Raw genomic sequence first — 13,304 nt, 5'->3', positions numbered from 1 at the left:
AAAGTGATGTCCTACCAGAAGAGAATGGTGAGATTATTTTTAACTATGAGAATATTTTTGTTTCCTTTAGCATACCGTACAAAAAAAAAGGGTAAGAGGAAGGTGAGAATAGGAACCTAAATACGCATATAACGAGCAGAAGGAACGGGGAAATAAATGTACAGTACAGCAACATAAATTAAGGGAAAATATCTAGCCAAAGTGTGTGGGAGAGGGAACATTTCTCTTCAGCCATATGGCAAACAGAATATTCCTCTCCATATCGAGCGGTACGGAGGTGGTGGGTGATAATGTGGTTTAATGGGGAACAAGAAGACTCTCCCATTACCACTTTTCTCGTCTACGGGAGTGCTTTAAACTAAACCTAAGCAGGCAGCCAGCCCCTCCAGCAAATCCATTCTATCATATGTAAATTATTGGCCAGGAGCGATAAGCTTTCCCTCCATACGCGCCTGTGGGTCCCAACCCCCAGCAAATGCCTGCTTACCACCGTGATCCTGTTCATATTTGCGTATTCTAGCCTCGAGCTCTGGTCTGAAATGCCGGATCAGGCCCTGGATGGGCCACGCAAAAGCCTCTCCGAGAGCGCAGATGGTGTGTCCCTCAACTTGCTTGGTGAGTTCCTGAAGCATGTCGATCTCCCGTTCGCGGGCCTGACCGCGTTCGAAGCGCTGCATCATCTGCATAGTCCATTTGCTTCCTTCGCGGCATGGTGTGCATTGGCCGCAGCTTTCGTGTTTGTAGAACGCGGACAGGCGTGAGATGGCGGCTACTACATCGGTAGATTTGTCCATGACGATCACGGCTGCCGTTCCAAGACCGGATTGCGCATCCTTGAGAGCGTCAAAATCCATCAGTTGGTCGTCGCAGATGTGCTTTGGGAGAATCGGAGTTGATGAGCCGCCTGGGATAACAGCCAGTAGATTATCCCAGCCGCCTCGCACACCACCGCAGTGGCGTTCAATAAGTTCGCGAAGTGGAATAGACATTTCCTCCTCAACTGTGCATGGGTTGTTGACGTGACCGGAGATGCAGAATAGTTTGGTTCCCTGATTTCGCTCACGCCCGAATGAGGCGAACCATTTACCTCCACGACGGCAGATGGTTGGTGCCACAGCGACGGTTTCGACGTTAGTGACTGTGCTGGGACAGCCGAAGAGACCGACGGCAGCCGGGAACGGAGGCTTCAAGCGGGGCTTTCCAGCTTTTCCTTCAAGGGATTCGATCAAAGAAGTTTCCTCGCCGCAGATATAAGCGCCCATTCCCCTGTGAAGGTAAACGTCGAAATCATAACCGGATCCGCAGGCGTTTTTACCGATCAAGCCAGCTTGGTAAGCTTCCTGGATGGCGCGCTGTAGAACTGTGGCCTCGTGGTAGAATTCGCCACGGATATAGATGTAGGCGGCCGTAGCATTCATCGCACGTCCTGCCACAAGACAGCCCTCGATAAGCTTATGGGGATCCTTTCGCATGATTTCTCGGTCTTTGCAAGTTCCCGGTTCGCCTTCGTCAGCGTTCACAACGAGGTATCTTGGTTTATTATCTTTATCCCAGTCCTTGAAGTTCATGAAGGACTATAAATATGGGCAATTGAAACGTGTGATTGCGTCAGTATAACCAACCCCATAAATGCCGATTTCTTATAGCACTGCGTTTCCGCAAATCATAGCGATTCAAGGTTGACGTACCCATTTCAAACCAGAAGGGAAACCAGCACCACCTCTGCCTCTTAGCCCGGATGCCTTAATCTCCGAAATAATCTGAAAATCATCAGTTCGCAATTTTATGAAAGCGCCCGAACCGCTCCGGCTCTAAACTCCGGGAACAGTCCATACCCAGTCATGTCCTTTCAATACAATGTCCTTTGTCCTGTACCAATCGCCGTACTTCATCGCGGTTTTCAAATCTGCGCCATGATGTCCGTACAGATTCTGGAATATGCGGTCCTGGTCTTTCAAGCCACCATATGTCCGTGGAGGCGATGCAGCCGCATCTTGGACAGTAGCAAGGCCTCGTTGTTGCTGCTGCTGTCGTCGAGGTTCTCGAGCCGCATGGGATGAAACGGTTGATGCTGTGTGCAATGTGCGGGGGGTGATGTGGGAGAAGGAGTGCGTGGATGGAGCAACCGCCCGAGAGATCATGATGCCTCCTTGCGCTCACCAATTGAGCGGATACCAATGAAGGGGAGATTGGAGGGAGTAGGAATTGAAAGGATCGAAACAAGAGTTCGGATGTTACTTTGCGGCGGATGTGATTGGTGCGGTTTGGTCACGTGGATTTCGCTTAGTCACAGCCAGCTCAAATGGCAAGGGCAAGCTGGCATATGTTACTGTCGGGTTTAATTACTATATACATTGATCAGACGCTGTCATCGATATATATTTGGACTGGAATCTCAGTGCGAAGTCGCTGATAGGAACATTAGATCTAGGCCCTCGAGATGACTTTGAAAATAAAAGAAAGAAAAAAGGATCAAGGGACGGGAGCCAAAACTGGCCAGGGCAACACGGGAGGGGTGGGACAGTAAAATATGCACAATGGGAAAAGAATGTGGAAGCTATATACAATATATGTTGTACAATGTCGATACTGAAGACCATTTATCCAGATTAATAGAAAGGGGGAGGACCGGAATCCACTTTCTTTTGGGTGTATAATGCGAGGATCAGGTAAGAGGTAACAGCGAAGGGATACAATGGTAAAGCCAATGTTTGGAGGACATCTGGAGGATGGGGGGAAAAAAAGGGCCTTTAGACAACACGGACCATAAGGGAAAGAGTGAACAGATTAAACAGAAGAAAAAACAAAGTGCGCAATGCATCGAACATAGAAGATAATCATATACCAAAAGGAATTCGGTCATTATTTCCTTCCTGGCACTAAAATCTCTACAAGGCCATCATCCTCTTCGCCATCGCTGCTGTCATTTCGATCTTTCGAGTCAAGCAATACATTCCCCCCAGCATTTCGCATCCTAGTCCCCGATGTACTGCTACCATACGGCGCACTCTCAAAAAAGTTGGAATACCCTAAAGGCTCTCCTACTAGCGTCCCATCTTCCTCGTCGGAGTAAGTCGAAACGAGTTCCGTATGAGGCCCAACTATATCACTCATCTCATCCGTATCATCGTCGTCTACCTCAAGCGGAAGTCGACCTTTTCGTTGTACAGCTTCGGTGGACAGTTCGTCACCTTCGTCGGAGGAGTTGGACGAATACATATTGACGTGAGGGAAACTAGACAGGGAAGACGGAGGGGAAGACGGCCTTCCGTATGCCGAAAAAGGGGAAGTAAATGCACCGTATGACGATGTATTTCCCACTGAGGACGAGCCAAAACCGTCGGTCCCCTGTGCCGATGATCCGAAGGGGTCCATGATAGAGCTAAGGCCAAAACTGTAGTTCATTGATTGGGTACTGTCGCCAGAAGCGGTATTTTCAGAGTCCTTAGAAATGTCGTCCGAGGGAGGTGAGGAAACGGCGGCTTCAGCCCGTTCTTTCTGAGCTGCTAGGCGTGCGGCTAGCTGACGACGAGCTCGAGATGGGGGAATGTTCAACGGCGCAGGTGGTGATAGCATGGGAATCGGTTGGCTTGTCGCGTGAGACCTTTCCTATAAGATTACATAACATTTGTTAGCAACAATGCACAACAGAAATGAGTTGTAGCTCAATGTTCCTTTGCGTCAGGAAATACAGCGCCAAAGTATAAAAGGGCAGTCAAATGGGTTAATCATCAGTGTACCATCCTTAATCAACTTTAGGAAATGAATACCAACGATGATTAGTGTCTCTGTTGTAAGTAGTTGGGAAGTAGGGTAAGAAAAGATCAGTGTGACCAACAACAACCGATGTAGCTAGAAGAAGTGTCTGATCCAATGGGTCAAAGATAATAGTGATATGAAGGTCTAGGGGCGGTGAACAAGTAGCCCGGGTGTTTATACATGTTTGAGATAGCGCCGTGTGCAAAAATATGATGTCTTAGGAAATAAAACAAAATCGCTCGATGTAAACGGCCGTGAACGACCTCATGCCAAGGTGCCAGACTAGGTGCCATACAGGATGTAAAGATACATGTACAATTGTCGCCCATACGTCACAAACACGAGGCTCCAAAAGAAAGAATTAGGCAGCATGAATCAGGGATTTTTGGTGAAAAGGCCGCTATCATCGGTCCGTCATGTCAATGTCCTGAAAGAAATGTTGACCCACATTATCAAAGCTGTTCTCCGCGCCAGTTGAGTGAGTTCTTCTCGCACCACCTTCGTCATCTTCTGGATCCTCCATTTCTTCATCTTCGTCATCGCTCGAGCTTCCAAATCCACTGAGCAAGGATGGCCCGCTAGCCCCGCCGAAAAACGCACCGCCCGAGGCGCTGCCTTGATGTACAATATCCAACCCTTCGAATGTTGCACCCAGGGCTCCTCCGTTCAAACCGGCATTTGCTAACGCTGTTGAAGCTGTAAATCCCTGTGAGGCGTTGACTGCATTAAGAACTGCCTGCCGATGGCCCATAGACATATCGGGCCTAACACCACCCAAAATGGCATTATCCCTTTCTCTGGTTTCAGACAGAGTTCGTTCGACATAATCGATCCAATCGGGGTGAAGGACATATTCCATTACTGTCGCCGACAACAGTTCGGGGGGATGCCGTTCGCTGAACTTTACCACCTCTTCTGCAATCAGGGTGAGATGGCCCATGTAGCCCAATCTCATATTTTTTGTCCGCTGTGCTTCATCACTTCGTTGTTGGCCTCGAACAATCTCCTCTGTAATATGGCCCGATTCGAATACGTCAATTGCTAAGGATCGATTGAAACCACGATCCATCGGGCCGTTGAATACTTGCTGAACAACGTCATATACCACATTGTGGAGAAAGTTGTTCCATGCAAATCGGAAAAAGAATGACTATTTCAGTGGGTCAGCTATTGAATTATAATATATCGAATTCAAATCAAATTGTACGTACCAGGATCGTGGGTATGACTTTGTGCTCAACAAACATGATTTTTAGATAATCTCCAACCACTGGCTGGCCGTCGGTATCTATTTGAATATTTTGATGTGCAACGTTCTCTCCAGCATCACCCATTGTTATCGACGGTGTTAGTGACCCGGTTATGCAACTGTTCCCGAGAGCAGTCCCGGTTTCCACTCTTCCTTTATTGTCTTCTTCGCCAATTTGATGATTTTCCAGTTTCGTTGGAGAGTCCTTCGCGGCGAATAGAGGTGCCGGTTTATCATCTGGTTGCGGGGATAACGATGAATCCGGTTCACCACTTCCTTGATTACCAGTTTGATTTTCCGAACGTTGACTTTCAGGTACGTCAATGGTGGGGTTTTCATTGAGAGGGGAGTCATGCCTTTCATGCGGGCCATGCTGTTGTTCGGCATCAATCTTAAAGTTTTCGACTTTCTGCGTGAGGATTGATGCGGCAGGTGATAAAGGATCGCTAGCTAGAGATGGAGAAAGAGGTTGGATGACTTTCGCATCCAAGGATGTCCCTTGCTCCGGTGGTGTTAGTGGTTCATCTACAAAATCATCACTCAGTCCTAATTTAGGCGCATGTGGCGGAATACTCGTAAACTGTTCCGGACCAGGTTTATTGTTGATTTCCCCTTCAGGCTTCTCCTCGAAACCGTCCTTAACATCGTCTATCAGTACTCCAGATGAAGTAACATGTTCGAAACCATCCTCTTCACCTGCATGTGATGCGTCAAGCCGTTTGATATCCTCAGGCGAGCCAGAACCAAGTGCTGATGGGGAGATGCCATTTGCGAACTCGTTCGTGGTCTCGGCATATTCGAAACCCGAGTCATCTTCACCAGTGATAAAAGCACCTTGTGCTCGCAGTCGTTCACGCTCCGCATCACGTTTTCTGACATATTCATCGCTTCCAACCTCATTCAATAAACCCATATTACTGCAATGAAGAAGTTCAGCCATCAATTCGCATGTCTTAAACCTGTCAAATCCCAGAGGTTCAATCCGAGTTCCCCAAGCGCTGTCGAGACGGGGTCTTTCAACAACTTTGTGTTGGCCAGCTTCATTCACCATATGTTTTGAACTGAGTATTAGATCCATAAAACCAGGCACATTTTTTGCAAACATGCGTAAGAGAGTCCCAAGGTAAATGGGATCATGAATCGTTGGGGGTGAGTCCGGGCCGCCAACATTTTCTGGGTCATAATCCGAGTTGTTCTTGCGGATCACTTCGATAACAATCCCAACTCCGACGGTAAGTGGGTTTCCACCTTTCAGCATTGACGATATTAAAACTTCCACACAAGGCTGGGAAACTAGTTGGCGCGTCAAGCTGTTGGGTCCGATACAAGACTGGTCATTTTGCGCAGCGTTAGCAGAAATCGTGATAATTGCTTTCAAAAAATCACCTGCTGATGTCTGGGTCGAAGAGGTATGCTCTGTCGAAAGGCAAGATAATAGGGATGGAATCAGGTCCTGTGATTGGAGCCACTGAATTTGAAACTGTTAGCTACGTTATAGTCTAGAAATGCAAGTTATGGTGCTCACCTCAACAACTCCTTGGCCACCCTCTATCCTTTCAAGCGATATAATCTTCAAAAGCAAGTCCATGATCATAGGGTTATCCACATGTCGAAGGAGCGTGGGCACCACGCCATCTAACGACTTGATGAAAGCGAGCATTTCCTCGGTCTTCTTTTCAAGAAGGACTTCGTTCACCTTCGTAAAATATCCGGATTGAAGTGGATCAAGCGGCACTTCCCTCCACAAGAAGTGCCAAAAGTCCCGTAGATATCCTTCATTGAGCATCATCGACTCAATGATTGACCAGGAATTAGAAGACAAGATTTCGCAAGCAATATAGGAATACTTCAAGCGTGACTTCTCTGCATTCTCCAGTTCATCGGTATCAAGACCGTAACTTAAACCAGCGGGTTTATCGTCGGCGAACCGCTGTCCTTTTTCCTTAGCCTGGTCGGACAAATCCGCAGTTGCCGCGAATTCGTGGTTTTCCTTTGCTTCTCCATCCCTACCCTTGTCCTTTTGTCCTCGCGCATCGTCATCGTGGTCGTCATCATCGTCATCTATCAGACTGGGTGAAATTACATAGTCAAGCAATCGTTTCAAGACATTATCGTCACGCAGATATTCTATAAGTTTCGTATTATGCTGCTTGAGCTCCTGCATAAGCTCCGACTCATCGAGAACTTCCTCGAGGGAGACATCTGCTTTCTCGAGGAGGGTATCGATAGCGGATATATTTGCATATCCACCAAAACGCCAGAACATGATGAGTTATAATTATATCGGAGAGAGAAACGGTAAAGATGATTCATTGACGTCAGGGAAAATGTGAAGTGATGAGTCTGCGATTTCTCTAACTTTTCGTATCTCTTTTTTTTCTTTCAGCTTCCAAGTATGCTTCTGTATCCGAGAGTCTATGCGCAAATTTTGCTATCCACAAATAATGATAATTCGAAAAGTATCAAGCACTGAATGCGACGTGTACAGAGGAGAGATCGGTATTATGGTGGTGGTAAGATCGCGGGCAATTTCGAGGTCGTAATCGGTGCTGAATAGGAGTAGAGAATAGAATATGGACGAAGCTACCATGCGCTATGTGGAAATGGGATGTCAGTATGCGAGTGCGCGGACGGGGAAAGGGTAGGTGGTTGAAGATGTAGGGTAGGATCATTTAGGATGCTGACGGGAGAAAATGGGGGGGTGGTGGGTTAGGCCGCATATGACGGGAGAAGGGTAATTTGCAGCGTACCTTCGACATGAGAGAATGACGATGAAGATGAACAAATAATTCAAAGCAGCCTTTCCTGGGAGCTCGAGGCCAGTAACAGTCGAGAACGGGAGGTTGGTGTCGTATGGGCGGATGTTGGGGTTGAGGTCGGCAAGTTGAAGTTGAGATGTGCTGGCGTTGGCGTGGGTGCGGCTCTTGTCCAAGGTTTCCGAAGAACCAGGCAAATATGTACTGTGCTCAACTATTGCAGCAACAACAACCACAGGAATACTACCAATTATGCCACTGGCCACAGCGGGAGTAGACCGGTCTGTTTGGGGGGTACATAGCAGGCTGTTCTTAAATAAGTCGACGTGAAAATTAAAGGATAACGTAGTTTTTTTCTCTACTGTCAACTTGGTCTTGTTCGGCTACATCATGCTGTCAGCCTGTTGCTGCCATGGACGCCACTATCTGCAGAGTAGACTAATTTCAGGAGCACAATCATCAGGAGGCTTCACATGGATCCTTCTTCTTTCTGCGTGAATCAAAGCCTAGAATGAAGGCCACCCTCTACATAGTAAATCAAACTGTTCGTTCAGACTTTCGATCACTGAGACTCCCGCTCTCTGTGATACATATTTGCTTCTTGATCAAAATTAGGGGCCAAGTGGGCGTTTTGAGATACGTGCTCATACCTACAAAGCCATGTCACACCCATGGTCAATGAAAAACAACAAATGAAAAACAACTTAATCCTCGACTTTCTTTGGCTGATTGATAGTTGAGATGTCCAGGCCGGTGTGGGTGAGTTGATCGTTTGATGGCTTGGCAGGCGGCATGTGACCTAACCCTCTGACATCAGAACTTGGACCGTTATTTTAGTGCGCTTTTCATCTTCCAACAGGCATCATTGATCGTGTCGAATATTGACGCTTGACTCCAGAGCAACTTGAACGGTTAACAAATCACGGCTTCAGGGATTTTGCAGTAGACTTCGTATTCGCTGATATCCCTCCAAGGCTATTTATAACTCACCTGTTGAATTTGTGCGGTAACCCATCGCCTGCCCCGCTGTCTTCACGGCATTCCCCAGGCGCAAATAGCACAAGTGCAAAACAGTTATGAACCGGTTATTTGGTACCAAGAGCTCTGCTCCGAAACCGACGCTCGATTCCGCAATCACAAATGTACGTTTGCTCATTCCCCGTTACCTAACAGTTCATAGCATTCCAAAGCGAACCTCCGCCCGAATTGTAACACATGTTAAACTAACTAACAGGTCGACAACCGCGTCGCAAGCATAGACGTAAAACTCGCCGCTCTAAATGCGGAATTATCGTCCTACCAATCTCGAATGGCTAAAATGCGCGACGGACCCGGGAAAAATGCCATACGTCAAAAAGCCCTCAAGGTGCTACAACGCCGCAAGCAATACGAAGCTCAGCGAGATCAACTGTCGCAACAGTCATGGAACATGGAACAAGCAGGCATGATGCAGGATAATCTGAAAAATGTCATGACGACCGTGGATGCGATGAAGACCACGACAAAGACGCTCAAACAGCAGTATGGAAAGGTGGATATCGACCAGATCGAGCGCATGCAGGATGAGATGCAGGATTTGATGGAAATTGGGAATGAGATTCAAGAGAGCATCAGCCGTGCGTATGACGTGCCGGAGGATGTGGATGAGGCTGAACTTGATGCGGAGTTGGAAGCGCTTGGGGAGGAGTCGATGTTCGAAAACGCTTTATCTGAGGATGCGACACCCGCGTTTCTTCAAGACGAGGTTGCGCCACCACAGTTTGTGGATGAACCTCCTGAGGAGGGGAAGGTTAAGGAGGCTGCTGGGTGAGATGGCCGTGTCAGGCTTGCTCTCTTTTTGTCGAACGAAACTTCCGTGCGTTCTCTTCGTGCGTGGCCTCGCTTTAAATTGTATCTTGTGTTATTCCGAGCCATGTTTTGAACACATTTCTTAACATGAGGGCATTTCGCTACTTTGGTGCTCAGATTGGCTGTGTCTTTGGTGTTTTTCAAATCATACAGGATGCGATTTAAACACGAGATTCAATTCTGAATCAGGAACCCGCACAACCCCTTTGCGCAACGCTGTGTAATTCGTTGGAATGCATTACTACTTGTTTATTAAGTGGAACATAACATATAGATATACCACTTCTCCCTACGTCATTCCGGCGAGTTTGGTTATGTATAGCTACTGTCTCATTCCACCCCTCATCATCAGAACTCCGGCTGGGTGGCTCAAATATCGAGTTTCTAGTTTAGTATGCAAGGTAGCCAAACCGCCAAAATGATATTAGTGTTGTTTATATGTTCTCTTATCTATGTCTCTCTTTTGTCTTGTTCTCTTTCTTACTTTTTCTTATTTTTATTTAATGATACAAATGCAAGGTGCACACGGAAACATGATGAGCTGAGCAACAAGTTCCTCAAATCCTCGTCCCAAATTATACCCAAAGGTCAGTGCCAACGAAGTTGGGTTTCGGGCGTTCGAGAAAACTCGAATTAACTGGCTGGATATTTTCGAAAGGCGACTGCAAAAAACCCCAGTCCAGGATATCATGTTACGCTGACATACCGGAGTAAAGCCACGTGGAACTACATGTGCTAATATACTAGTAGTATAATCACGGTGGGATAAAATAATTTCTATGGAAAGTTGGTGCGTAGAGGGGAATACGGGCTGCTACAAGTTCGAAATTGGCCTGTTGTATCGCTGTATGTATGAGGCCAACATCTCGAGGTCGTTCTTAGCGACAAACATTGTCGTTCTATTGGCTATCTTAGCGCTTAGCACGCTGAAGATCAACGATTTTGACTGGGATGAGCGATTGAAGAAAAAACCGCACAAAGAAAGTAACACCAAATAATAAACCCATTGGGGCCAGGTCAAGACAGTGATTGACCACTGGTAGATGAACCATCCCGCCTGCGCTAATTAACCTGATATCGGATTTCTGTCTTATCCATCGATGCGTTCAAGATGGATGCGCCAAGGCCACCCCGCTTAGCTAAGTTATTTGTTATCGGGGTTGACTAACTAGTTAATCTACGTTGCTGCAGCAACGTCAATACCTGTTTCTCCATCTTCATAATTCTTGGAACAGCGGTCACTGATTCATTTATTATTGTCCCCATGGCCCTTAATACTATTCATTGGCAGTTCTCTTGACTATTTTTGTTTGTTGTCTTGCCTTCCTTGAGGATATCCTCAAGGAGATGAAGCATTCAACCGAACCTAGACACTGGCATGTTTACTTGAATCACATATCCCTCGATTCACTATTCGCATAGACATTTCGAATACGGATATTCGATTTATTTTTTCTTTGTTACCACTTCGCTAATTGTGTTTAGCCAGATATTTTTTGAAGCGGAGTGAGTGGAAACAAACCTAAGCATTTTTTGTTTACCTTTGCACAGCAAGTACTAATCTCTATGCACATGTTCAGGACCCTGTGAGCGACATGATGTCTCCCGCCATGCAAAACTCAGGCATATTTGTTGATGAGCAGTCGGGCCATTCAAAAACTTCGGGTCTGAGGTCTATTTTCCCGTCAAAGGCCCACAAGAGAAACCACTCAGCTGGTAGTGCCCTAATAGGGAATGCCCTGCCAAACGATCATACGTCCATGCCCCCTCCTATGTTGCCTCTCGACCATCCACATTCCTACACGCAGTGGCCATTGTCTGAGGTATCCCATAATGGCCACCAGCCAAGTAATGCCCGCCTCCGCAATAAGAGTTCTGAGGCGAATTCGGATTATAGCTTGCATAAGAAAACGAAAAGCTCCGTATCATTAAGGTCCCTTATGAAGGATTTTACAACACCCAACAAAACACCTTCCCCAGAGATCACCGTGCGGGAAAAGAAGGCGAAAAAGACAAAGTCGTCCACCAGTTTGTCAGCAATTTTCAGAAGGTCCCAACGAGGCCGGAGGGACAATACTTCCAACAAACAGCAGAAAGATAAGGAAAACATGAATCCACCTCATTCTCCTACGGTTGAAATTTCGCCGCTGTATTCTCATTTCGGCAGCACGTCCCAACAGCAGGGTCAGGGAGGAAACCGCTATCTACCAGAAAGAGGGCGAACCTTGGACGAAGAAATGTCGCTCTATACTCCTAGGGGCTACTCGCCATCAAAGCAGAGGAATTTCCATGGCCACCAACTACCATTTCTAACGAAGCGTTCCGATACAAAACCGAGGCCTAAGTCGGAATTTGTATTGCCCACCTCTTCATCCATGAAAGATATGCTAGCTTCCGTACAGCGTTCGGGTGCTTCCAACGAACAGCAGTGGCAGAAAGCAGGTGATAGCCGGGCTAACCACGTTCGCCGCGGATCTCCAACAGAGCATGAACTGAAGAAGCGACATGAGCCGGCCGGAAAGCGGGGGTCCAGAGTTTTGGCAGCCATTACAGCATTAAACGCGAAGGAGAAGGCAATGGAGCCACCACAAAAGCCCTTAGATAGTGATGGAATCGAAGGAGCATTCGAAGCGCTTTTGGTAAGATAAACCTTCTAAACATAAGACTAATTATCTTCTAACCGATTCACTTGCGGAAAGGATTCTCGGAACATTCCTCATAATATGCGTGATAAGATGCGATCTTTGGATACAAGTATCAAAGCTGATTTCATACGGAAGCACCATCTTGATGTTAATCTATCTACTACATCAAACTCTAGTCAGGACCAAAACACCTCGAGTGGCTCTGCTAATGGTGGAAAGGATTCCAGCGGAAAGGGATCAAGATCCCAATCTCGGACCCGTCCATTTTCAATCTCAAGAGCGGACATATTGTCGCCCAAAAGAAGCAATGAGAATATGACTACTCACAAGCGTCCAAAATCGGTTGATTTATCTCGACCCGGATCTTCTAAAGGATTACCTAGTTCCAACTCAATGACGGGGATAGCATCTCAGGCCCAACCAGACCATACAGCAGATCCCACTGACTTTGTTCACTACCTGCGAGAGGTTCAGAAGCCAGAGATAGTTGAAGTTGGCAAGCTACACAAACTCAGAATACTTTTGAGAAACGAGACAGTGACATGGGTTGACGCATTTATTTCCCATGGAGGAATGAACGAAATCATTGAACTTTTGTACCGTATCCTCAAGGTGGAGTGGCGGTGTGTATTGTCCTATCCGTTGACAGTATTATGAGATCAAAATACTTACTATTCTTTGATAGGGAGGAACACGAAGATGCCTTGTTGCACGAAACTCTTCTTTGTCTGAAGGCACTTTGCACGACATCACTGGCTCTTCGTCATCTTTCATCCGTCGAATCAGTGCTATTTCCAACTCTTTTGCATATGCTCTTCGACGAGGAGAAGAAAGGCCCGAGCGAATTCACAACTCGGGGTATTGTCCTTAGTCTGCTTTTTACTCACCTATCGTCCGCATCTGCCGAAAATCTGGTGCCTCGGGCTAAAACAATTATGGCATATATGCGCGACCCTGCTCCACCAGAAGAATCCCAGCCATTGAACTTCATTGCAAGCATTTATCAACCTCGTCCATATCGTGTGTGGTGCAAGGAAATCAGCAATG

General features: G+C 46.8%; 4 protein-coding genes across 4 annotated transcripts; 1 reads left to right on the top strand and 3 right to left on the bottom strand.

The window, feature by feature from the left end:
• Positions 1–10: 10 nt before the first annotated feature.
• Positions 11–2,190, bottom strand: HCBG_03500 (NADH-ubiquinone oxidoreductase; the record flags this gene model as incomplete). Its single annotated transcript, XM_045430549.1, has 3 exons — positions 11–1,574; positions 1,689–1,760; positions 1,836–2,190. The coding sequence occupies 3 exons, from the start codon at positions 2,139–2,141 to the stop codon at positions 414–416; spliced, it is 1,539 nt and encodes a 512-aa protein (XP_045288692.1).
• Positions 2,191–2,563: 373 nt separating this feature from the next.
• HCBG_03499 (uncharacterized protein) lies at positions 2,564–3,576 on the bottom strand (the record flags this gene model as incomplete). The annotated part of the gene is made up of 1 exon (XM_045430548.1): positions 2,564–3,576. The coding sequence occupies one exon, from the start codon at positions 3,574–3,576 to the stop codon at positions 2,863–2,865; it is 714 nt and encodes a 237-aa protein (XP_045288691.1).
• Positions 3,577–4,162: 586 nt separating this feature from the next.
• HCBG_03498 (SIT4-associating protein SAP190) lies at positions 4,163–7,274 on the bottom strand (the record flags this gene model as incomplete). Its single annotated transcript, XM_045430547.1, has 3 exons — positions 4,163–4,909; positions 4,971–6,488; positions 6,534–7,274. 3 exons carry the CDS (start codon positions 7,272–7,274, stop codon positions 4,163–4,165), a joined length of 3,006 nt encoding a protein of 1,001 aa, XP_045288690.1.
• Positions 7,275–8,644: 1,370 nt separating this feature from the next.
• HCBG_03497 (uncharacterized protein) lies at positions 8,645–10,060 on the top strand (the record flags this gene model as incomplete). Its single annotated transcript, XM_045430546.1, has 2 exons — positions 8,645–8,906; positions 8,999–10,060. The coding sequence occupies 2 exons, from the start codon at positions 8,841–8,843 to the stop codon at positions 9,572–9,574; spliced, it is 642 nt and encodes a 213-aa protein (XP_045288689.1).
• Between the last annotated feature and the right edge of the window lie 3,244 nt (positions 10,061–13,304).

The sequence above is a fragment of the Histoplasma capsulatum genome (genome assembly GCF_000150115.1).
Source record: "Histoplasma capsulatum G186AR genomic scaffold supercont2.4, whole genome shotgun sequence".
NCBI classification, from domain to species: Eukaryota; Fungi; Ascomycota; class Eurotiomycetes; order Onygenales; family Ajellomycetaceae; genus Histoplasma; species Histoplasma capsulatum.
Note: the sequence above shows the minus strand (reverse complement) of the source record. Positions and strands in the feature narration are given on the sequence as shown.